This window comes from Myxocyprinus asiaticus, chromosome 29 (genome assembly GCF_019703515.2).
Source record: "Myxocyprinus asiaticus isolate MX2 ecotype Aquarium Trade chromosome 29, UBuf_Myxa_2, whole genome shotgun sequence".
Taxonomy (NCBI): domain Eukaryota; kingdom Metazoa; phylum Chordata; class Actinopteri; order Cypriniformes; family Catostomidae; genus Myxocyprinus; species Myxocyprinus asiaticus.
In genome coordinates, this window is record NC_059372.1 from 21,295,383 (window position 1) to 21,320,874 (window position 25,492).

The following is a 25,492-nucleotide window of genomic DNA, read 5'->3' on the forward strand; positions in this document are numbered from 1 at the left end:
TGATTAATTGTAATCTTCATTTGAACATTCCCGATATCCATCTTTTACTTTAAAAGTTTACTACAGTTTTGGTTGTGTTGATTCTTGTATCTGTTAAATAAATAATAATAAACGAGCAATTGAACTGCATAGTTTTGGCCCTGTTGTTAATTTTTACAATTTGATATGATGTACCACGTTAGAAGGTTCCTTGTATAATTTACAGTATTAGCTGAGAGGATTTCTTTCATATGTTTCATGAAAGATTATTTAAGATCTAAATTGGAATCAGATTGAATTGAGTGTTTGTGAATTGAAATCAAATAAAATTGTGAAATCTGTATCGAGACCCACTCCTATTTAGAAAACTTCTGTCATATGTAAGCAAAGTGGACATTATAACTAAAATACACCCAAGTGAATCAGAATTGAATCCAATTTTATCGAAATCAGTATCGCATCCAATCTGGAAATATGTATCAATACCCAGCCCTATTTAATGGTACAGTAGTTCAGGTGTACTAAATGGGCTAGAATATGAACCTTTTAAACAGACATAAACTCTCAGAATGCTTTGTCAGTGTCCTTTGTAATTGACATATGATGTACTCAAAGACGGCAGATCATTTGTTCTCTTCTTCTTTATTGTATGTTTAGTGCATTGAACACTTACACCAATCATGCTGCTTCCCAAGCCTTTTACGAAACCAGCCACAAAACTTCCTCAAAGTGGCCATAAATCAAAGTATCCTTATTCAATTACGCAATGTCCAGAGGGCCTACAGTACGTCGTGAGGCCTGAGATAATTAAATGTTATCAAAGTTCTGATCTCCCTCTAACCGGACATATAAATCATCAGCCTCTGCTTTTCAGTGTATATAAGACTGTTCAACCTACACATCTTTAAGGACTCTGTTTGGCCAATTTGCAAGTGGGGAAGAAATGGTTGGGCATGAGGTTAGACAGATGAGTCCTTTTAATGAGAGCATAAGCAGTAGACAGTCCTGTAATGCAAGAAGATTTATTTGCTGCAGGGGTGTTTGTGCTCTAATGGCAGTGCTGCAGTTGACTTGAGTGTCCCAGGTTCACAATTGGGGGAGTGATTTATAACTGTTGTATGCTGGGCAGAGAAGCACTCCAGATGTGCCCCTGTGACCACTCTCCCCCATTAATAAAATAAAATCCAGAAAACAGGCCTCAGCAAAGCTGTCAAGGAAGGGGATTGGTGGAGTGACTCCACTGTGACTGATGAACTTGGGAAGTGAATATCAGTCTTCTGTTATGGTGCTTTCTAGTGATAGACCGATATATCACCTGGGCCGATTAATCGGCTTATATTTGGCTGTTTTGAGATTATCCACTTAGGACGATTAACTGAAGTGGTCTTTCTACTTAGTGTTAGTTCTAAAATCTACAAGTCAATTGAATTTTGTACATTTATCAACTATTATTAGTGATTTTGAGTAAATATTGCATAAAATAAGTGTTTGTTTTTATTTCCGAAATTTTATGTACCTGTTATTTGCAATCATTAAATAGCTGTCTGTTTATATATGCATTATATTGGCAACTGGCCACCCTGCTCTCAAGATATCTACATTTTCATCTGCCAACCGTATCAGTTGCCCACTAATACTTTATACCAAAGGTTTTGGTGTGGAACCGTGTTTCAAAGTTTGGATTTCTGAAGTTGGTGTGCATCAGCGAACTGTATGGCAGATAAACCAAGTAGGTATAGCTGCAGACCGGAGACCTCCAAATGGGGGCAGAATCTCCAAAAAGGGTGGGGTTACTCCAGAAGGGGCTGGGTTACTCCAAAAAGGGATTGTGCCAACTCAAAGTCACTTCCACTCACGTTTAAGGTTAGGGAAAGGGTTAGGTAAATGGCTCCCTATACATTTTATGGCAGTTTGGAGCTCCCGCCTCTTTTTGGAGCACTGCCTGCAGCTATAACCTTCTCAGATAAATGCAAGTGTTGTTTTGTGCATGTAAAGTTTTGTTTGTAAATCCAAAGGGAACAAAACATAAATAAATTGGTAAAGCTGGCATCTTTGCATCGTGAGTTGTTAATTAGTGGTACAGTGGTAGACAGCTGCCACTAGTACTCAAACATAGAGTAGTTCAAAACCAAATGTACAAAGTGAAAAGGACCAGAGGGTAGACTTGAACTCCAGTTTGTATGATGCAATTGAACCAAGTGTGTAAACACCCTTTCTTGTGCCTGAGGATGTCACGACACTTCATTGACTCAAAACGACTTGCCGCTGGTTGTGTAATAGCTGTCCTGCAGTTTTAAAAATGGCCCTTATCTAGTCCAGATACATCTGAGCTCCAAAAGCGAGTCTGCTGGTACCACTGTTCAGTCATGAGACAAGATTCATGTGTCTTCCTATACAGTGGAATAATTCTAGTATTTTATTTTGCTCTCCCAGAGACTGGCTGCACTTTAGAAGTGCTGTACAAGTACTTGAACAATTAGTTCACAGCCAATCCTTTGTGTTATGATTTGCTAGAAATTAAGAAGTCAGAAGAATGTAAACACTGTAGCATAGTGTGACTAATATCTCTTACAAAGTATGCTTAGTCTAGTCTGCAAATCTACCAGCTGCAAATCAGCTGTTAGCTTGATTCTTGGTACATTTACACAATCCATTTGTACATATGTTTGTTTGTATGTAGATTTGATCATACATACAGTTGTCAGAGTCAGAAGTTTACATACACCTTAGCCAAATACATTTAAATTCTGTTTTTAACAATTCCTGCCATTTAATCGTAAAAAACATTCCCTGTCTTAGGTCAGTTAGGATCACTACTTTTATTTTAAGAATGTGAAACGTCAGAGTAATAGTAGAGAGAATGATATATTTCAGCTTTTAATTGTTTCATCACATCCCCAATGGGTCAGAATTTTACATACACTTTGTTAGTATTTGGTAGCATTGCCTTTATATTGTTTAACTTGGGTTAAATATTTTGGGGAGCCTTCCACAAGCTTCACAATAAATTGCTGGAATTTTGTCCCATTCCTCCAGACAGAACTGGTGTAACGGAGTCAGGTTTTAGGCCTCCTTGCTCGCACACGCTTTTTCAGTTCTGCCCACAAATTTGCTATTGGATTGAGGTCAGAACTTTGTGATGGCCACTCCAATACCTTGACATTGTTGTCCTTAAGCTATTTTGCCACAACTTTGGAGGTAAGTTTGTGGTCATTGTCCATTTCAAAGACCCATTTGTGACCGAGCTTTAACTTCCTGGCTGATGTCTTGAGATGTTGCTTCAATATATCCATATAATTTTCCTTCCTCATGATGCCATCTATTTTGTGAAGTGCACCAGTCCCTCCTGCAGCAAAGCACCCCCACATCACAGTGCAGCCACCCCCATGCTTCACAGTTGGGATGGTGTTCTTTGGCTTGCAAGCCTCACCCTTTTTCTTCCAAACATAACGATGGTCATTATGGCCAAACAGTTAAATTTGTGTTTCATCTGACAGAGGACATTTCTCCAAAAAGTAAGATCTTTTTACACCAAACTACGTTCATCTCTAGGAGACAGAATGCGTCTCCTTCCTGAGTGGTATGATGGATGTGTGGTCCCATGTTGTTTATACTTGCGTACTATTGTTTGTACAGATGAACATGGTACCTTCATGTGTTTGGAAATTGCTCCCAAGGATGAACCAGACTTGTGGTGGTCCACAATTTTTTTTCTGAGGTCTTGGCAGATTTGTTTTGATTTTCCCATAATGTCAAGCAAAGAGGCACTGAGTTTGAAGGTAGACCTTAAAATACATCCACAGGTACACCTCCAATGGACGCCAATCAGAAGCTAATTGCCTAAAAGCTTGACATCATTTTCTGGAATTTTCCAAGCTGTTTAAAGGCACAGTTATATAGTGTATGTAAACTTCTGACCCACTGGAATTGTGATATAGTCAATTAAAAGTAAAACAATCTGTCTGTAAACAATTGTTGGAAAAATTGCTGTCATGCACAAAGTAGATGTCCTAAACGACTTGCCAAATGTATAGTTTGCTAATATGAAATCTGTGGAGTGGTTAAAAAATTAATTTTAATGACTTCAACCTAAGTGTATGTAAGCTGACTTCGACTGTACATAAGCTTGTTAAGTTTGTTTGTTCAGTCATAGCTGTATTGTACATTCCTTTATATGTTAGTTTGTAAGTCTATTTGTCAATTTTTGTATGTACATACATTTGTTTCTTCATACATTAGTTTGTTCATTCCTTGCTTTATCAGTCTGTACATGTGTTATTTAGGGGCCATTCATAACGAATGCATACTTGCACTAAAAAAAGCTAGACGCAGAGCCAATAACGGAGCAGAGCGCAGGTGTCACGAAACGCGTTTTGTCCGTCTAGCACATGTTAAAATGTGAAAACAATTGAAAAATGGCACGTATGGATGCAAAAATGCATTTGGTGTGAACATCCCATACATTATTTATTTTATTTTTTTGCATTTTGGGGTAGTTGACATTTCCAGGCAGTGACAGCAGTGTCATGCAGTGTGATATACGAGACTTAATCTTAAACCGTTTTAGCGATAGTTCACCCAAAAAATGAAAATTCTCATCATTAACTCACTTTCATGCAATTCCAGATGTGTATGACTTACTTTCCTCTGCTGCACACAAACAAAGATTTTTGGAAGAATATCTCAGCTTTGTAGTTCCTTTCAATATAAGTGAATGGTGACCAGACCTTTGAAGCTTCAAAAATCACAAAGGTAGCATTAAAGTAATCAATAAGACTCCAGAGGTTTCATGTGAAGGGATGCAATCACTTAGGGTGAGAAACAGATCAAAATGTAAATCCTTTTTTTACCATAAATCTCCACTTTAACGTTCACAATGAGATTTATAGTAAAAAAGGACTTTTTTTTATTCATCTGTTTCTCACCCACACCTATTATATTGCTTATTAAGATTTATATTAAACCACTGGATTACCTTTGTGGTTTTTGGAGCTTGACAGGTCTGGTCATCATTCACTTGTATTGTATGAACCTGTAGAGCTTTGTTTGTGTTCAGCAGAAGAAAGAAAGTCATACACATCTGGGATGGCATGAGGGTAAGTAAATAATGAGAGAATTTTCATTTTTAAACAATCCCTTTAAACAATATTTCTCTAATTCACCTGCCTTAGATGTTGGAGTGTATAAATATAAATTATTTTAGCATTCTTCATCAGTGTTGTGTATTCCATACATCCAATGCCTTCTGTAAGTGTTCCCTTGTTGAAAATAGTTGTCTATTCATAAGAATCCCATCAGCGTGTCCCAGACCTTAAAGACACTCAGCACTTTGTTCTATTCACCCTTCTCAAATCTCTCATGTTTCTCCCACCCTTCAGTCTCTTTCACGGATATACTGTAGTTAAGCCTCACTTTACTGGTAGCTGTAACCACATCTTATCTATCGCAGTTACACTTGATATATTTGTAGTCACATGCCTATATCTGTATCCACTTATAGTAATTTAGATCTGCATTTAGAAAAATGCTGTGTAATCTAAGCTTTACTTTCCCTTTTCTACAGGAACATTGCCAACTTTTCTCATTTCTTCCTTACTTTATTCCTTTTAAAATCACTTGCAGCGCTTGCCACATTTCAGACTAACAAACCCCAGTTGGAATCCATAACCGTATGGCTTTAACTATGTGTTCCCTTAGCCTTGACAGAGCTGCAGCTTTTTTTTTTTTTAGCTTCTGATTGGTTACAGATGTTCATTCCACGTATTGTTTCACAGTTGCACTCTATCTTCCCCTTTGGAGAAACAAGGGGGTGAAGAAAGAGGAGTAACCCAGTTAGATTTTACAGCCCTCTACATGACGAGAATGTCAAGACGTTTTAACTGGACAAAATGTCCTCTGAAATAATGTGTGTTTCACAGTTTTGCGCAACAGGTACTGTTGATGTTATTTTGTTTTGTTTTGTGGTGTGCGGAGGTGGTGCAGGGTTTAAAAGGGGGTTCACGGAGATGAAGGTAGATCTGCATTTCCCGGTAGGGCTGCTGTTTACTAGACTTTTACTGACTTTTTAGAAGTATGAGAGAGCAGTTTGTGTCTGGTTAACTGGTTGCACAACAAGATTATTTCCCCTACGGATGGATCATGAGGGTTGACGAGCCTTGCAGTTAGTTTATCTATATTTTTTTTCTACAAACTTGTTTTCTTCTAGCAATGTCCAACAGTGTATTCATCACAGGAGATTTAAGCCCATTTTTTAGCCAAAGTGGTGAACATTTTTCTACCGCTGTGTCATTTTCACCACATCTCAAATTCTGTATTGTGTTTAGTATAATTCTGTGGTGGGGGCCTGGGTAGCTCAGTGAGTATTGACGCTGACTACCACCCCTGGAGTCGCGAGTTCGAATCCAGGGTGTGCTGAGTGACTCCAGCCAGGTCTCCTAAGCAACCAAATTGGCCCGGTTGCTAGGGAGGGTAGAGTCACATGGGGTAACCTCCTCGTGGTCGCGATTAGTGGTTCTTGCTCTCAGTGGGGCGTGCGGTAAGTTGTGCGTGGATCACGGAGAGTAGCATGAGCCTCCACATGCTGTGAGTCTCCGTGTTGTCATGCACAACGAGCCACGTGATAAGATGCACGGATTGACTATCTCAGAAGCGGAGGCAACTGAGACTTGTCCTCCGCCACCCAGATTGATGTGAGTAACCACGCCACAACGAGGACCTAGTAAGTAGTGGGAGTTGGGCATGCCAAATTGGGGAGAAAAGGGGATTACATTTTTTTTTATTATTATTATTATCCTCTTTTCTCCCAATTTGGAATGCCCAATTCCCACTACTTAGTAGGTCCTCGTGGTGACGCTGTTACTCACCTCAATCCAGGTGGCGGAGGAAGTCTCAATTTCCTCCGCTTCTGAGACGGTCAATCCGCACATCTTATCACGTGGCTCATTGTGCATGACATCGAGGTGACTCACAGAACGTGGAGGCTCATGCTACTCTCCGCGATCCACGCACAACTTACCACGCGCCACATTGAGAGCAGGAACCACTAACCGTGACCACGAGGAGGTTATCCCATGTGACTTTACCCTCTCTAGCAACCGGGCCAATTTGGTTGCTTAGGAGACCTGGCTGGAGTCAGTCAGCACACCCTGGATTCGAACTCGCAACTCCAGGGGTGGTAGTCAGCGTCAAGGAATTTGCATTTTTTATTTTTTTTTTTAATTAATTTCTAAGTTTTTGCATAATTTGGAAAAATTATTACATTAAAAAAAATGTAATGACATCCAATAAAAATATTCTCCTCACAAGGGATATATACATCGATTTTTCTGTGTTGTCTTTAAACATCACTTGTCTATTTTTACATCTCAAGCAAGGTCTTCACACCTTTGTTGACTTGGTTAACAAGTACACTAATGGGTTTAAAATGGAGTGACTATTTGCACAAGATGCAAATCACACATGCTGCACACCGCGGCTTTTTGCACTCCAGAAGTCTATTGGAAAAACAGAAACATAGTACAAACTGCACAATTAGTGTCACTGCAATGACGTGGGGTGTAACGGGATCAAATCTGCCTTTGTCCCACTTTTTCCCATCCTGTTTCCTGTCTTTACTTTTAATATTTATTTTACTACTAATAATAAAAATAAACAAATTATATAACAGTTGATTTCCTCACAGTGATTTGGTCACGGTGAAGGTCAGGGAGTTGAGAGAAGGGTTTAATATCTAGGCAAGAGGTTGGGTCTTAAACCTAACCCTAACCTTTCCTTAAAAAAAAATTAAACATGGTTTTACTATAGTTTTACTGTAATAACCATGATTGTTTGTTTGTTTTTTGGCAGAAAACATTGTTTTGATGCAATGAACCATGGTGTTACTAGAGTAATATGGTGTTAATATAACCATGTTTAATTTTGTGGTCACTTTGATTTTACTACAAAATACCATGGTGATACTATGATTAATGTAGTAAAACCATGGTTAATCTTTTTAATTGAAGGTTAGGTTAAGGGGTATGGGTTGATATAGGTTATCTTTGGGATTCCCCTATACTGTTAGTTAGTATTTAAATAGGGGTGTAAATAGCATCTATCGCTGTTTGCACTTAGTGCAAATAGGCTCTGCCTAAAAATAAAATAGTTTGGAGTGGTGGAAATGACGTCACAACTGTCAAAAAATTAATAGAAACAATTTTCAAACAATACATATTGAAGTGGTTTTATTTCACTCTTTGTTTAGTTTTTTATAGTTTTAAACATATTACATTTTTTATATATAATGGATTTTGTAAGTTTAATTTTGAAGGTCTGTGTCAAGGTTGAAACGGTAAAATCTGTACATAAAAGTACAGTTTAAATTTGTAAAAAAGAATTTTTTTTACAGAAACTGCTTGCAGAAAGGAAAAGATGGGTCTTTAAATTTGCCCACTTTAAAACACCACTGTTACAGCCATACATATTGAGATGGACGACTTTTATCCATTGCATCGCATATTGTGTTTTTAAGACTGCGTGTCAAGTTAAAAATAGTCCAACTTTTAAAAACAGGTCTCAGGACCCCTGTGTTCTGTTCCATTCCATTCTGCTCCATCTAAATGTTTTTGAACACAAGAATGTGTCTTATGCAAACGTCCCCCCAAAAATGCCTCCAATATGGTCAGGTGAATCCAAAACCAGCCTAATTATACAGGGCTTCCTTAGAACAATTAGTCAAGTAGTTGTTAAGGCAGCGGACCAACTTTTCGATTATAAAAATATGTAGTTTTGCACATCCACAATGCCCTCGTGTCTTTTTATGATTAGTGGATTCCTGCTGAAGCCCTCCTTACAGGAAGTGCAATGGCAGCTGTTGCAACACCAGGCAACATGGGAGGCACTGCAGCCTGCACAGCTGGGGCTTCATGGTGCTTACAGAAAGACTCTCATTGTCAGAGAAGAGAAAGAGAAACTCAGTATTCACTAAATTACCATTTCAAACTCTTTCCCAGAATTGAGGATATCTGTGTGGCCAAGTCCAACCTCCCAATGTGTGCAGGGAAAGGTGAAGTAATGGAGAAGGATGTCTGTGGCTTTTTGGCTATGTCATGTTTTTGAACTTGTGGAGAAGGTTTAGGCAGAGTGGAATAACCCAACTCACACCTCACCTGACTTAGGAGACTCATCACAGAATTGTGTATTAGTTGTGTAGACTTAAGTATTTCAGAATTTCTGCTATTAGGTTTTGGGTTGAAGTGAAAAAGGTGAAAATAGGCACTCTCTGTGTGAATATTCATCTTGTGACAATGAGTCAGAGTTTGGCAGATACACACATACAGTACACACAGAGACATGCATGCTCACTCGTGATTTTCCAGAGAAAAAACAAAGCCTGTACAGATTTGTAAAGTTCGCATCATTCTCATGCTGACTGACTGTAACTTTGTTGTTTCTTTTGAGGCCCTTTATATTGTTGATCCGTATTTAGATATTTCAATGAAAGAAGAATAGCAAAATGTAAGTCCAAACCCAAAAATGTAGGAAGAGTGGACAGTGTCCTAACTAGTTAGTGTCCTAACTAGGCACAATGCAACAAGTAAGTTTTTGTCCACAATGAAAAAGTCATTGCCAATCAGAAAATTTTTAATGTTAAAGAATATTCCCAAGTTCAATATAAGTTATAGGATTAGTTCATCCAAAAATTTAAATTCTCTCATGATTGACTCAGCTTGAAGCTATCCCAGATGTGTATGACTTTCCTTCTTCAGCAGAACAGAAATGAAGATTTTTATAAGCACATTTCTGCTCTGTATGTCCATACAATGCAAGTGAATGGGTGCCATCAGGCTGCTGGCTGTTTGACAGTCCAAAAGTCATATTTAGGCAGCATAAAATTAATCCACATGACTCTAGTCGAACAATTAATGTCCTCTGAAGCAAATCAATAGGTTTGTGTAAAAAAATAAATCGATAATTAAAACTTTAACTTTTAAAAAAACGCTAGCAGTCGACACATCATGGAGCTGTCGCGTGATGTAAGCATGATGGGGCGTTCATGCGTGAAGTCGGAAGCGCACACTTTGTTTACAACAGAGGAACGAACGTCACGTGACAGTTAGGTCATTTCAAACAGCATCCCAGCGCTGACCGGAAGTAACAATTTAAAGTTAAAACATTTTTAATTATTGATTTGTTTCTTTCACAAACCTATTGATTTGCTTCAGAAGACATTAATTGATCGACTGGAGTCATTTGGATTATTTTTATGCTGCCTAAATATGCCTTTTGGATTATCAAACAGCCAGTAACCTGATGGTACCCATTCACTTACACTGTATGGACATACAGAGCTGAAATGTGCCATAAAAATCTTCATTTCTGTTCTGCTGAAGAAGGAAAGTCATACATCTGGGATGGCTTAAAGGTGAGTAAATTTTAGGGTGAACTAATCCTTTAAATCAAGGGTCATCAACAGGGTGTCTGCAAACAAGGGGTCCATGGTGGTACCGCAGGGGGTCCACAAATTATTGTTTGATCCACCATTGATGGCATTTATAATAATCACTCACTCGCGAGCGACAGCGAGAGACAGGAGTATGAATTATCGTTACATGTTGAAGTCCTTCGCAGCTGCATGCCAAATCTTAAAGTGTGACTAAACAGCGCTAGTCAGCAGAAGCGCAACAAGCCCTTCACATGACCACCGCTCATCACGAGTCGCACAATGCGCGAGACACATCAGGTTCAGCAGCGCTGCAGTGGAGGATCGCGTGAGTAAATGCGTCTGCTTTGCGTTGGTCGCGTTGAGCAGATGACAGCCTGCTTTCCGAACAACAGCGTACTTGCCTGGTGTAAAAAAAATAGTTACCGCTGAGATTATCAAGATGGCATACACGGTCCTTAACGTTCCACACACACAAGACGGTGACTCTCAAATCAACATAATTCAAGGTGCACTCAGTCATTGTTTTCCGCATTACAAATTTTTACTCAATGAAATCTACAGTAATTTTAAAATATATGTATAAAATCGATCACACATGAGATGAAGACTCCATTCTGCCTGCCTATCTATCTGTCTGTCTTTTTCTTTCTTTTTAGAGGAGGTTTGGCACAGGGATTTACAGGGGAATTTAAAAATGTCACTTCATGCCAAAAATGTTGCAGAACCCTGCTGTACATCCCTGCTGAAAAGACCAACTAAAACTAGCTTAAGCTGGTTGGCTGGTTTTAGCTGGTCAGTTAGCTGGTTTCAGAGGGGTTTTGAACACTTTTTAGCTGGTCAGGCTGGGAGACCAGCTAAGACCACCCTGACCAGCTAAGACCATCTTGACCAACTAAGACCAGCCTGACCAGCCTGATCAGCTAAGACAAGCATGACCAGCTAAAAAAAAGTGTTCAAAACCCCTTTAAAACCAGCCTGACCAGCTATGACCAGGCTGGGCAACCAGCTAAAACAAGCATAATTTTCAGCAGGGCAGCATTTAATGATTATTGCAGTGGCTTTGCAATGTAAAAATCATGAAGTATACATACAATAATATGGTACTGTAGCACCATCCACGTTTTTATAGGCATAAAATGCAACACTCAATTTTATACAATATTTAACGGGGGTCCCGGCCCCGTCTCTCTACCCACCGAGGGGTCGTTGGCCTGAAAATGGTTGAAGACCCCTGCTTTAAGTTTAATCGACAGCATTTGTGGCATAATGTTGATTACCAAAAAAAGTCATTTGACCGTCTGTCCATCCTTTAAAAAAAGCAAAAATCGAGGTTACAGTGAGGCACTTACAATGGAAGTGAATGGGACCAATTTTTGGATGGTTTAAATGCAGAAATGTGATGCTTATAATTTTCAAAAGCACTAACATTAATTATTCTGTTAAAACTCATGTATTATTAGAGCTGTAAAGCTGTTTACTATTTTTCTTTCTCAGTATAAATGGGTCTTTATACATGAAAATACATAGCTGTGTTTATTTCTTGAATGCGGGTCCCTTACTAGGCATCATCATATTTTGTTGTTCTTGGCATCAAAAAGTTAAAAAAAAAAAAACCCTGACCCAATTTACCTTTTCAGGTGGATGTGGGTGCCTGGCTAGGATGTAACATTAGAAAATGAAAACATGTCTGACTGTTCTAGCTAAACTTATTCGTTCTTCTCAGACAATGGGTTGTTTCAGCTTCTCTTAAATACAAATACCTTGTAGCTCTAATAAAGTTATCTTCTCTTTTCTGTAGATGTTTCCTCCTTTCCAGTCCTCCACGTTTCACGTTCCAACAGATGCAGCATCTTTCTGCTGAGTCAGACAGAAGCTGCAGTTAAGATGAAGACTAAAAATAAATCAAACACTAAAAAACACTCTCTCCCCTCTCTTTTTTTTCCCTGTCTGTCCCCCTCACTCTTTTCCTGTCTTTCCTCTTCTCTCCACCTCCCGCAAACTCAGATGTGGAGCAAATGGCCATCGACTGGCTGACGGGAAACTTCTACTTCGTGGATGATGTGGACTACCGCATATTTGTGTGCAGTAAAGACGGCTCCACCTGCGTTATTCTGCTGGACCTGGAACTCTACAACCCCAAAGGAATCGCACTGGACCCAGCCATGGGGTGAGACTATGCCCACCCCAAGCCCGTCTCTGGACCATAGGGTGGATCATTAGTATTCCCAACAATTTCTTTGTTTTTAGACCTCTGCAGGCATATGCAATTTTCTTTTTAGTGTTGACACTGTCCTTGTGATTACCTCATGGTTTTGAACCTTACCCTTGTATCGGCTCTTACTAGTGTCCATCTGTTCTTTCCATCACATGATTTTTTTCATGATGGTTGCATCTTCACTTCCTCAACTACAATTTTGCAATGAGTCAATAATGAGAAAAGTCAAACTATAAAATGACACAAATAGAAGTATGCTAATAATGTAGTGACCAAAAAATCAAGTCAAAACTCTCTTACATTTTAGCTTCTTCAGAGTTGCCACCTGTTGCCTAGATTACAGTTTTATAATCTTTAAAGAAAGAAATTCAAAGACACACATTATATTTTGAGATATTCTAACATAACGAGAAACTCAGAAATTAAGTTATTATTCGTAAATTCAAATGTGTCTTAACTTTTGTCTGGTAGTGTATAATAATTATAAAGATTTGGGTGAATCTCAGAAGTGTTTTAACAACACGTCTGGGTTATATTTCACCTCAAAATAAAAAAGAAAGAAATTATATAGGAACAGTTTTTACATTTTTATTTTGGGGTGAAATATAACCCATGTGGAGCATTAAAATGTATTTATTTATTGCACTGTGACATTATTTATTATAAACATTTTCTATAATGTACACTGTACAGTGGAATAATAATATTTAGATTTTAAAGTATTCATCATCATGGTAGTACTTTTGTGTTGCCTTTAATTTTTTTATTATTACTAGCGTAATGCGAATCTAAAGAGATCCATGATTGAGAATAACAAGAATGTTAATTTTCATTGTCTAGAAAATAATGCTACTGTGCAAACAAATCTTAATGGTCTTAAAAATGACTATTTTCTTTATGCAAAATAGAATTTCTTATTTTTAGATTTTTGGAGTGAAGTAAGACCCAGACACATTCTTTATGAGATTCCTACAATTTTATAGGCTTACATGAATTAGATTGGCTGTATTTCCTTTACCTTTCTGTCTTCTTTCAGGAAAATTTTCTTCACAGACTACGGACAGATCCCGAAGGTGGAGCGTTGCGACATGGACGGGCAGAATCGCACCAAATTGGTGGACAGTAAAATCGTCTTCCCTCATGGCATCACTCTGGACCTGGTCAGCAAACTGGTGTATTGGGCTGACGCTTACCTGGATTATATCGAGGTGGTGGACTACGAGGGCAAGAACAGACACACCATCATTCAGGGCTTACTAGTACGTGTGAAGTGTCATTTTTAGGATGTTCATTTGTATATTTGGATGTCACATCCTCACCTATATGTATACATATGTGCTGAAAGAAATGTCAGAGATTAAGAGATTTCTTACAGAATGTCACTTACATTGTCGTCAACACTTGTGGACAGAATTGAGAACATCACATTTCTCACAGAATTCAAAGATCAGCATTAGCTCATCCTGAACCTTAGTCTTTGCAGCAATGCAAACTGAGCATTGTGCAAGTGTGCTTTAGCGTCACTTTTTTGAGGTCATCTTAAAGGTGCACTCAGTAATTTTTTACTCAATAAAAGTTTAACTCCTAAAGACATGAATTGTAATTTTGCAATATATGTAGGAAATCATGACGACTCACATTAAAATTAAGATTTCAGTCATATCAGTAACCTTATAAAAGCTGTTTTATTCTACATGGAGAGGGTCCGCACATGGAGGCTACCATGTAAGAATCACATGACCAGCGGAATACTACTCACTTAATCTCAGTAATCGTCCTGTTATTTGACACTTTCACTCATTGATTAAAGTAATCATGGCTGACTGTGAATACTAAATGTCTACAATGGCATCTGAAACTGAAACCTATTGATTTTAAATGATGCTGCATCCAAGCCACTAGGTGTCAGTGTTAGTCCAAGATGACACAAAGACAAAAGTTACTGAGTGCACCTTTAAAACTTTTCATGTCTTTCAGTTTGCAGTAGGAATAGTTCACCCAAAAATAAAAAATTCTCATCATTTGCTCACTTTCATGCCATCCCAGACGTGTATGACTTTATTTCATCTGCTTAACACAAACAAAGATTTTTAGAAGAATATTTCAACTTTGTAGGTCCATACAATGCAAGTGAATGGTGGCCAGACATTTGAAGCTCCAAAAATCACAGAAAAGCAGCATAAAAGTTATCCATATGACTCCAGTAGTTTAATATATGTCTTCTGAAGCAATGTGGTCACTTTGGGTAAGAAACAGGTAAATATTTCTATCCTTTTTTACTGTAAATCTCCACTTTCAGAATGTGAAAGTGAAAGTAGAGATTTATAGTAAAAAAATGAATTTAATATTGATCTGTTTCTCACCCACACCTATTACATCACTTATGAAGATTTATATTAAACCACTGGATTACCTTTATGATTTTTGGAGCTTGACAGGTCTGGTCACCATTCACTTGCATTGTATTGACCTGCAGAGCTGAAATATTCTTATAAAAATCTTTGTGTTCTTCAGAAGACAGAAAGTCATACACATTTGGGATGCAATGAGGGTGAGTAAATAATGAGAAAATGTTCATTTTTAGGTGAACAATCCCTTTAACTACAGGACAGTGCAGGACTCTAGGACTGGAGTTGAATTGCCTCAAAGGCTAGGTTGTACTAACTTCCACTGTAGATGTTCAGAAATTCCTACTAGAAAATACAAAATGTATAATTTTGATGGTAAAATACTTTCTCCTGTTCCAGCCTAATATGTATGTCAACTATAAGTAATCCATTCACAGGTTGATTCCCCTGAAAAGTGTAAGCACTGGCTCTGTGGTGCTTTCAAAACATTGCTCAGTTGTTTTGAGCATCCTGACCGGCCTGTCACAGAAATGCTGGTTACGGATGAAATGAATGAAATTTGGGATGACTGCCTGAGATGGTGCTATAGTAGTAGTGGATATTCGCAGCGCCAGCCAGATATGTCGAAAACATTTACCAACTAAGTCACGTAGTGACGTAAGCCGAGCTGAGGGAAATATAAGCTACTGCAGCTCAGCACCCCGCCTCAGAACGTCTTTCTCGCATCTTCTGAGTGACAGGGAACTCTGGCGGTCATCCGGAGTTCACAGAACCAGAAAACGTCTCTCAATATTGTAGTGGTGTTTTTAAAGATTTCCTGTTTCAGTGGCATACTCATAAGTAAAGGCTTATAACTTGACAACAAAAAAACAAGGAGGGTCAAGTGTTTGGTGTCATTGTAAAGATAACTTTTACATTTTTTAATGGTATAGACTATGATGCATTCTAAGACACTCAGCCTAAGAAACTGCTGAAAAATCACAAAGAAATTGAGCCAAAAATTTACTTTTCTTTTTTTCTTATTTGACATTATATATCTCCTGATGCAAATAAGGTGTCGCCGAAAAAACTGGTTTTGTTTTGTTCCGAATCATGTCAACTGTATCTGATGATATTTTGTGTTGATACGATAAAGCAATCAAAAACATTACAAAAATAATGTATCATAGAACATTATCATAAAACATAATAATTGTACATAGAACTAATTACACAGGTGCACACAACAATGCCTAAAGGTATGCATAACATGCAGACATGATTTTAGTAATGATATTTCACAGAATGAGTGCATTTTGACTCGATGAGTCTGCGTCATTTACATGGTGCCATCTCCTGGTGACCATATGTAAAATTGTGCTTCGTGTGGATTATCTAATGATCTGTGCATCCGTTTATCTTGTGTGTGGGCTCGTTTGAAAGATAATCACCTCATCTAAGGTATGTGGTATTTTATGTTCTGTTTATTTTTTGTGAAGTTATAAGTGAAAACACAGCATATAAGCAACACCAAGATAACTGTCAAAGACATACTTCTCGCAAAATTTTTGACTGTGAGTAAAACAAATAGACTCGCTGTATTCTACTCTTTGAGAGCTTTCCAACAACATATGATACATGGCTATTGGAAAAGTTTGATGTTTTTACTGATTGCAATAATTACAGTGCAATTATTTTTTTTTATATATATAAATGATTAAAACGGAACACTTCTGATTTGTCTGCAAATATCAAAGCACTTGTTTAGTTTTGGTCATCATTTTTCTCGCGGGCCCATTCGAGTTTAAAGGGTTAGCACAATAACATATGTTTATTACACTGCTTGGCACACACTTTTGAATAACATAGATTTTCTCTCTTGTGTTTTTTTTTTCTTTTTTTTTTTTTTCTTAGATTGAACATCTCTATGGTCTTACGGTGTTTGAGAACTATCTGTATGCCACCAACTCTGACAATGCCAACATGCAGCCCAAGACTAGTGTGATCAGAGTTAACCGCTTCAACAGCTCTGACTTCCAGGTGGTGACACGTGTCGATAAGGGCGGGGCCCTTCATGTGTACCACCAGAGACGCCAGCCTGCAGGTACAACACTGCCCAATGCTAGTTCTCACATCGCTCGACTTTTCTTCTGAATTTCAAAATCACTGTTTCTCCCCCTAACTTGTAGTTTTTTTTTCTTTAAAGGTGAAGTGTGTCATTTTTTTCAATGTTACAATAGCTCTCTGGGAAACTTATTTGAAAACAGTAACTTTTTAAATTATAATTGGTGCCACTAGAGGCACAGAAATAACACACAAATTGAAATTGAAAGCATTTTAATTTTAAGACAACATAATTCACTCTTTTGGGAGAGAAATCAGATCCAGTCATTCCCTCTGGTTTCTTTGGTTTAAAATTATGCCTTTGTGTATGACCATTAAGTCCGGAGTCACGCATGTGCCCCGGATCAGTTTGGGAAGCCCGGCGGCTGCTCTGATATCTGCCTGCTGGGTAACAGTCACAAAAGCCGAACCTGCCGCTGTCGATCCGGTTTCAGCCTGGGAAGTGATGGAAAGTCCTGCAAGAGTGAGTAAAATCTCACACCAGCATGCTCAAAACCACCCTAACAGCATTATATAACAGAATTCCCATGACAGGGCTTCTGTTGTGCCTATAATAGGCCTACACAACTAAAATAAAAAAAAAATTATTATGGCTGCCAAAATGAACTAATCATGAAAAGTGCGGAATACAACATACCATTTAGGTTTATTCCTATTGAATGTTTATTCGGAATTATTTTGGATGCACTAGATGTTGCTGATGTATAAAACAGCAATAAAGTAATAAAAGGAATAGTTCACCCAAAAAATTATAATTCTCTGATCACTTACCTTTTTGTCGTCTAACACGCATTACTTTCTTTATTCCGCATAACACAAACAAAGATATTTTAATGGAGATAAGATGTCTGCTTGTCCATATAATGCAAGTAAAGCGATACAATCGTTTTTTGGGTGAGAACAGACCAAAATGCAACTCCTTTTTCACTGCACATCTTGCCATTGCATTGATCATGATTTCAAGCTTGATTACACTTCCTAGTGCTTGACGCATACACAGAGCACTACATGGCACTAGGAAGTGTAATCGAGCTTAAAATCATGATCGCCAAGGAAGACTGCTGATATCAAGATTTATAGTGAAAACGTTATATTTTGGTCTTTTCTCACTCAAAATAGATTGGATTGCTTCAGAAGATATGGATTTAACTTCTGGAGTCAAATGGATTACCTTTATGCTGCCTTTGTCTTTTTATGAACATGAATATTTGGCCACTATTCACTTGCATTGTATGGACAAAAACACCTCATATCTTCATCAAAATATCTTTGTTTGTGTTCCACAGAAGAAAGAAAATCAAACAAGTTTTAGATGACATAAGGGTTGGTAAATGATGAGAGTTATCATTTTTGGGTTAACTATTCCTTTAAGGGACACAGTTCTAAGCTTGTTTTGAATGTGTAGCCTACATAAATAAAATGGCATCCAGTTGCCATATACAAAATAAATATGTCATGTAAATTGTTATAATCAACATTAATAATTGCTTTTACAATATCAAGGGAAAAATTTAAAATTACTGGATATAATGGTAATTTGCTATATGTTTTATTTGTTTCCTCCACAGAACCAGAGCATGAGCTGTTCCTGGTGTACGGTAAAGGTCGGCCAGGTGTTATCCGTGGTATGGACCTGCATGCCCTGGTGTATGATGAGCACATTATCCCCATTGAGAACCTCAATAACCCGCGAGCATTGGACTTCCATGCTGAGACTGAATTCATCTATTTTGCCGATGCCACTAGCTACATCATCGGCCGACAGAAGATTGACGGCACTGAGAGAGACATCATAGTGAAGGATGGTGTGTACAGAATCACAAAGAAATGTTGCCGCAACTGATATCTGGTGAAGAATCATGTGTTTGGGGTGACAGACCTTGCTCAGACAGAAATGTCATGTTTACAGACCCAATCCAAATCACATCCACATTCCACACATGATTTGAAATTCAGATTTGAAGTTGTTTTTTCATCATAAGTTGTGCCATATATAAAACGTCATAAATGTGTGTCCTAATATGCTCATATTTGCTTACATTTTCCTAATATAGCAAACTATGTGACTTTCATGACATAGTGAAAGAGACACTAGTTTTAGACACAGTATATGCATGAATATGTAAAATTCCTTTTTGTAGCTTATGTTTTCTCACAAGCTATGTTTTTGTGCCTTGTGAGTTCAGTTCAAAGTTGGGTTAGGAATGAGTAATTAGACGAAAAGGTCACCCATAACACTCTCTCCTTCACCTCATCCAGTACCCTCTCACCTTTCTCATCCCTTTTGTTTCTGTATTCCACAGGTATTCACACAGTAGAAGGTATTGCTGTTGACTGGATGGGACAGAACCTGTATTGGACTGATGATGGACCCAAGAAGACCATCAGCGTGGCCAAACTGGAGAAAGCCTCTCAGACTCGCAAGACTCTCATTGAGGGCAAGATGACCCATCCCCGGGCCATAGTAGTGGACCCTGCACATGGGTAAGTGAGGGGATCAAGGGATATTATCAGCTTTCATTCAGTCCTGTTTGTATGATGCCTTATTTTGTCCTTTACAATGGCAAATTCAGGGTGTCTTTTTTGACCGTTTGAGATCATTTTTATAGATTAATAAATTAGCGTTACATTAGAGTTGTTTACTAGAAACCACATACTGTATTTGAATGAATGTGTGAACAGATCATTTCCTGTGTCGTGTTGCAGAATGATGTATTGGAGCGACTGGGAGGAGGAGCCTAAAGAGACTAATCGCGGCAGTATAAAGAAGGCCTGGATGGATGGCTCGAATGCTGGCATCTTGCTCACTTCTAAAACTGTGCTCTGGCCTAATGGCCTCAGCCTGGACGTCCAGCAGGGTGTCCTGTACTGGGTGGATGCATACTACGACCGTATCGAGATGGTACTTCTAAATACCACAGAACGCAGGGTGAGGAATAGTTTCAAGGTTTTATAGGAAGAGCATCATAGCTGGAGGAAAAGGGTTTTAGTGTATATAGAGTTTATTTAGAGGCCATACTGTATAATATGCAATAACTAGTGTATTTAGTGTTTTTGCAAATGCAGTAAGGACATATTCAAACTCAGGCACTCAAGAATCAGAATGTAATGATAGCAGAGCTGTTGCGCTCATGCATTAAAAAATTAATCACTTAATTACATAGAATATAAAACTAGAGTTTATCTCTTCAATACGGAGTCCCTTAGAGGACAGGGTGGGAATTATTTTTCTGAAATAGTTTTGCATGCCTTTGCAATACATTTTGCGTTCCCTCGCAGTAGTTTGCATTCCCTCGCAATAAGTTTTGTGCTCCTTCGCAATAAATTTACCATGGTTTTATTAAAGTAACCATATCTTTAGCCTTGATTTTCGTAGTGAAATCATTGTAATAAAACAGGAAAATGAAAACTATGGTAATAAAAATCATAATTTTGTGGTTTTGGTACCGTAGTAACTAGAGGTTGACCGATAGTGGATTTTACCAATAGCTAAGGCGGTCGAATAGGCTGATAATCGATTAATCGTCCGATAGTTTTTAAAATCAGTTTATAGAATGTTAAAAAAATGTCTTAGTATTTCCATATTACAATGGGCACAGACAGAGTCTACAAGAGACCAAAATGAACAAAATTCCAGATTCAGTCTATTGTGCAGCCAAATCCCAATAATAACCAGAAAAAATTAAGGACTTTTAACTATAAACAAGCCTGAAATACAGTTACTTATTTCTTATTTTGAAATGACTGTGAATTGGCTAATTTAGAATGGTGTAACTGTGGCCAGCTGATAGATAGCTGTGCAATGTGTATAAACTTCACTCTCCTGACCTCAAGAGGTGCACTAGCGACTGACACTAGGGGCTGTAGCCTTTAGCCTCCTTGTTAGCGCACCCGCCTCCCATGCTGGAGACGCCGGTTCGAGTCCCGTACGGAGCAGGTAGAACAGGAGCGTCACGATGGTCTATATTTAAGTATTTACCAAAATTGTATAGCCTATACTCGCCAGATTGAGGACTTTATCACCAGGTGAGTTTAAAAATAAATAAATGTATTTTTATTATTCATAAGAAAGTTGTAGTCACAATGTATGTGCTGCAGGGCACATTTCTATATAGTCACATTTTTCTTTGCATGATCTTGCTTCAATTTTTAACACTTGATTTATCTAATCAAAATAACAAAATATGGATTGAAGGATAAAAATATGGATGAATATTATCAATGATGAAAGATTTAGATATAACAAATCCCCACTAGTTGTCAGTAATTGTTTTTATTTCACTTCTAGAGGCTTTTGTTATACTGTACGAAAAAAATAATATTTAAAAACCCATCTGCAACTATCGGCACTGATTAATCGGTAAATTGGTCTACCTCTAATAGTAACCACAAGAAAAAAAATATGCTAACATTTCATGGTTACTACAATATTACTAAAACATGATTTGTGCCAAAAACTATAGTTACAACAATGTACAATAACACTATAGTAAAACCATAGTTAAACTGGTATTTGTATAGTATTACCATAATTATTACCATTGTTTTTGTTTTCCTGTATTATCACTATGGTGTCACTACGAATATCATGGTTAAATCAGAATCAGAATGAGCTTTATTGCCAAGTATTCTTACACATACAAGGAATTTGTCTTGGTGACAGGAGCTTACAGTGCACAAACAATACAGCAACAAGATAGACATAATAATACAAAAATAAAAGTAAAAGTGAGTAGAAAATAAAGTATATATGGAAATACACAATAGGACAATGTGTATATTCAGTTGTGCTCAAAAGTTACCCTTGGAGAATTGGTAATATATGTACCATTTTTTAAAGAAAACATGAGTGAGCAGGCAAAACACATTTCTTTTATTTCTTATGGGATTCATATTCAACTGTAGGTTATAAAAGAATGGCACAATCATAAAACAAAACATGGCAACAACTAAAAAAGTGAAATGACCCCTGTTCAAAAGTCTGCATACCCTTTGTTCTTAATACTGCGTATTGCCCCCTTTAGTATCAATGACAGCGTGCAGTCTTTTGTAATAGTTGTCTATGAGGCCCCAAATTCTTGCAGGTGGTATAGCTGCCCATTCGTCTTGGCAAAATGCCTCCAGGTCATGCAAAGTGTTTGGTCGTCTTACATGAACCGCACGTTTGAGATCTCCCCAGAGTGGCTCGATGATATTAAGGTCAGGAGACTGTGATGGCCACTCCAGAACCTTCACCTTTTTCTGCTGTAACCACTGGAGGGTCACCTTGGCCTTGTGCTAAGGGTCATTGTCATGCTGGAAAGTCCAAGAGCATCCCATGCGCAGCTTTTGTGCAGAAGAATGAAATTGTCTATCAGTATTTTCTGATAACATGCTGCATTCATCTTGCCATCAATTTCCACAAGATTCCCCGTGCCATTAGAGCTCACACACCCCCAAAACATCAGTGAGCCACCACCATGCTTCACAGTGGGGATGGTGTTCTTTTCACTATTGGCCTTGTTGACCCCTCTCAAAACATATTGCTTATGGTTGTGACCGCAAAGCTCTATTTTGGTCTCGTCACTACAAATTACAGTGTGCCAAAAGCTGTGAGGTGTGTCAAGGTGTTGTCATTTGTGGCATTGGTGCAGTGAAGGCTTCTTTCTGGCAACTTGACCATGCAGCTCATTTTTGTTCAAGTATCGTCGTATTGTGCTCCTTGAAACAACCACACCATCTTTTTCCAGAGCAGCCTGTATTTCTCCTGAGGTTACCTGTGGGTTTTTCTTTGTATCCCGAACAATTCTTCTGGCAGTTGTGGCTGAAATCTTTCTTGGTCTACCTGACCTTGGCTTGGTATCAAGAGATCCCCAAATTTTCCACTTCTTAATAAGTGATTGAACAGTACTGACTGGCATTTTCAAGGCTTTGGATATCTTTTTATGTCCTTTTCCATCTTTATAAAGTTCCATTACCTTGTTATGCAGGTCTTTTGACAGTTCTTTTCTGCTCCTCATAGCTCAGTATCTAGCCTGCTCAGTGCATCCACGTGAGAGCTAACAAACTCATTGACTATTTATACACAGACACTAATTAAATTTAAAAAGCAACAGGTGTGGGAAATTAACCTTTAATTGGCATTTAAACCTGTGTGTGTCACCTTGTGTGTCTGTAACAAGGCCAAACATTCAAGGGTATGTAAACTTTTGATCAGTGCCATTTGGGTGATTTCTGTTACCATTATGATTTAAAAAGGATCCAAACAACTATGTGATAATAAATGGCTTCATATGTTCACTATCCTTAAATAAAAGACTTTTTTTTTTTTTTTTTTTTTTTTTTTTGCATGATCAGTCATATTTTCAAAATCAATGCCAATACTTCACAATTTCTACCAAGGTATGCAAACTTTTGTGCTCAACTGTATGTATGTATATATATGTATGTATGTGTATGTGTGTGTGTATATATATATATATATATATATATATATATCAGTATACAAATCTGTTATATATCTGTTATAAAATACGATTACTGTAGTAAAACCATGGTAAATTTATTGAGGGGGAACACAAAGCTATTGCGAGGGCATGCAAAACTAATGCGAGGGAACACAAAACTTATTGCAAGGGCAAGCAAAACTGCCCTGTCCTCTAAGGGGCACCGTACTTCAAATAGTGTAGGCCATGACATGAAAATATTTATCGGCTTATTGGTATCAGCCAGAGCTTCAAAATCTATGCATCCCAAAAAACCTGTGCTGTTCAGAATGTGTTGTTCAAAAATCATAAAAGAAAAATACTTTTCTGTTTGTCCAGACCATATATGAAGGACAAGTGCTGAACCATCCCTTTGGCCTGTGCCACTACAAGAACTTCCTGTTCTGGAATGAGTACCGTGGTGGAGGGATCTACAAGTTGGACCAGATCACCAAGAAAGTCACACTGCTACGTAATGAACGACCCCCAATCTACGAGATTCGCACTTATGATGCACAACAACAACAAAGTATGGAACAACCTCTGCATTTCTTTAAATCTTAGTAACCCATGAGTCATATAAAAAGCAACAGCTGACACATCAAACATGACTGAGACTTAATTATCTTGTTTTATGTGAACACGTCTCAACGGTTATATGTACAATTTAAGAGCTCAAAGATTTGGGGATTTTATTGTGTCTTTTATTGCGATCTGCTAAGGATGTTTCTAATATGTTTCTAGTCACTGGCTCCAATGTGTGCCGTGCCAATAATGGTGGCTGCAGCAGTCTGTGTCTGCTCACGCCCACCGGGCGTTCCTGCGCCTGTGCAGATGACCAGATACTAGACAATGACAACAAAACCTGTAAAGGTGGGTTTGGACTACACTGTTCTTTAAGCATTCTGAAGTATGTGTACTGTATGTTACCATATTATGTCGAGATCAGAGATATTTCTGTTAATACTGATAATATTGTTGTGCTTTCTCTCTGTCTCCAGCCAACCCTTCATACGTCCCTCCTTCTCAGTGCCAACCTGGAGAATTTGCTTGTAAGAATAATCGCTGTATTCAAGACCGCTGGAAATGCGACGGGGACAACGATTGTCTGGACAACAGTGATGAGGCCCCCGAGTTGTGCCGTTAGTATCGTTCTTTTGTTTTAGATACTCTTTTTTTTTTTTTTTTTCTCCCCTTTTTCTCCCCAATTTGGAATGCCCAATTCCCAATGCGCACTAAGTCCTCGTGGTGGCGTAGTGACTCGCCTCAATCCGGGTGGCGGAGGACGAATCTCAGTTGCCTCCGCATCTGAGACCGTCAATCTGCGCATCTTATCATGTGGCTTGTTGAGCGCGTTACCGCGGAGACGTAGCGCGTGTGGAGGCCCACGCTATTCTCTGTGGCATCCATGCACAACTCGCCACGTGCTCCACCGAGAGCGAGAACCACATTATAGCGACCACAAGGAGGTTACCCCATGTGACTCTATCCCTCCCTAGCAATCGGGCCAATTTGGTTGCTTAGTAGACCTGGCTGGAGTCACTCAGCACACCCTGGATTTGAACTCGCGACTCCAGGAGTGGTAGTCAGCGTCAATATTGCTAAGCTACCCAGGCCCCTTGTTTTAGATACTCAAACAAAAGCAACAGCACTGTAATCATTATGTTTACAGAATGATTATACTGTTGTGTTTTTAAGTACTGTTGATATCATTTTTATCAAGAAAATTTAAACTGTTTGCATGAGGTTGTGAAAATTGTTTTCTGCTGTTATGGCTGTGAATTAAATGGTCTTGTTTATCCTGTTCCAGACCAGCACACCTGTCCTACAGATCGCTTTAAGTGCCAGAATAACCGCTGTATCCCTCTGCGCTGGCTGTGTGATGGAGACAATGATTGTGGCAATGACGAAGATGAATCGAACAGCACCTGTTTAGGTATTGGCAACTCTGAAATCTGTG

At 38.4% G+C, this 25,492-nt stretch overlaps 1 protein-coding gene across 1 annotated transcript in view; it reads left to right on the plus strand.

Moving 5' to 3' along the window:
* Positions 1-25,492, plus strand: part of LOC127419590 (low-density lipoprotein receptor-related protein 1-like) — a 220,280-nt gene that overhangs the window by 93,195 nt on the left and 101,593 nt on the right. Inside the window, exons 7-17 of the mRNA XM_051661097.1 lie at positions 12,407-12,569; positions 13,654-13,876; positions 16,859-17,048; positions 17,388-17,531; positions 18,637-18,873; positions 19,372-19,552; positions 19,775-19,997; positions 23,872-24,061; positions 24,277-24,405; positions 24,534-24,674; positions 25,343-25,468. Coding sequence (XP_051517057.1) covers positions 12,407-12,569; positions 13,654-13,876; positions 16,859-17,048; positions 17,388-17,531; positions 18,637-18,873; positions 19,372-19,552; positions 19,775-19,997; positions 23,872-24,061; positions 24,277-24,405; positions 24,534-24,674; positions 25,343-25,468 — 1,947 coding nt within the window. The remainder of the gene's footprint in view (positions 1-12,406; positions 12,570-13,653; positions 13,877-16,858; positions 17,049-17,387; positions 17,532-18,636; positions 18,874-19,371; positions 19,553-19,774; positions 19,998-23,871; positions 24,062-24,276; positions 24,406-24,533; positions 24,675-25,342; positions 25,469-25,492) is intronic.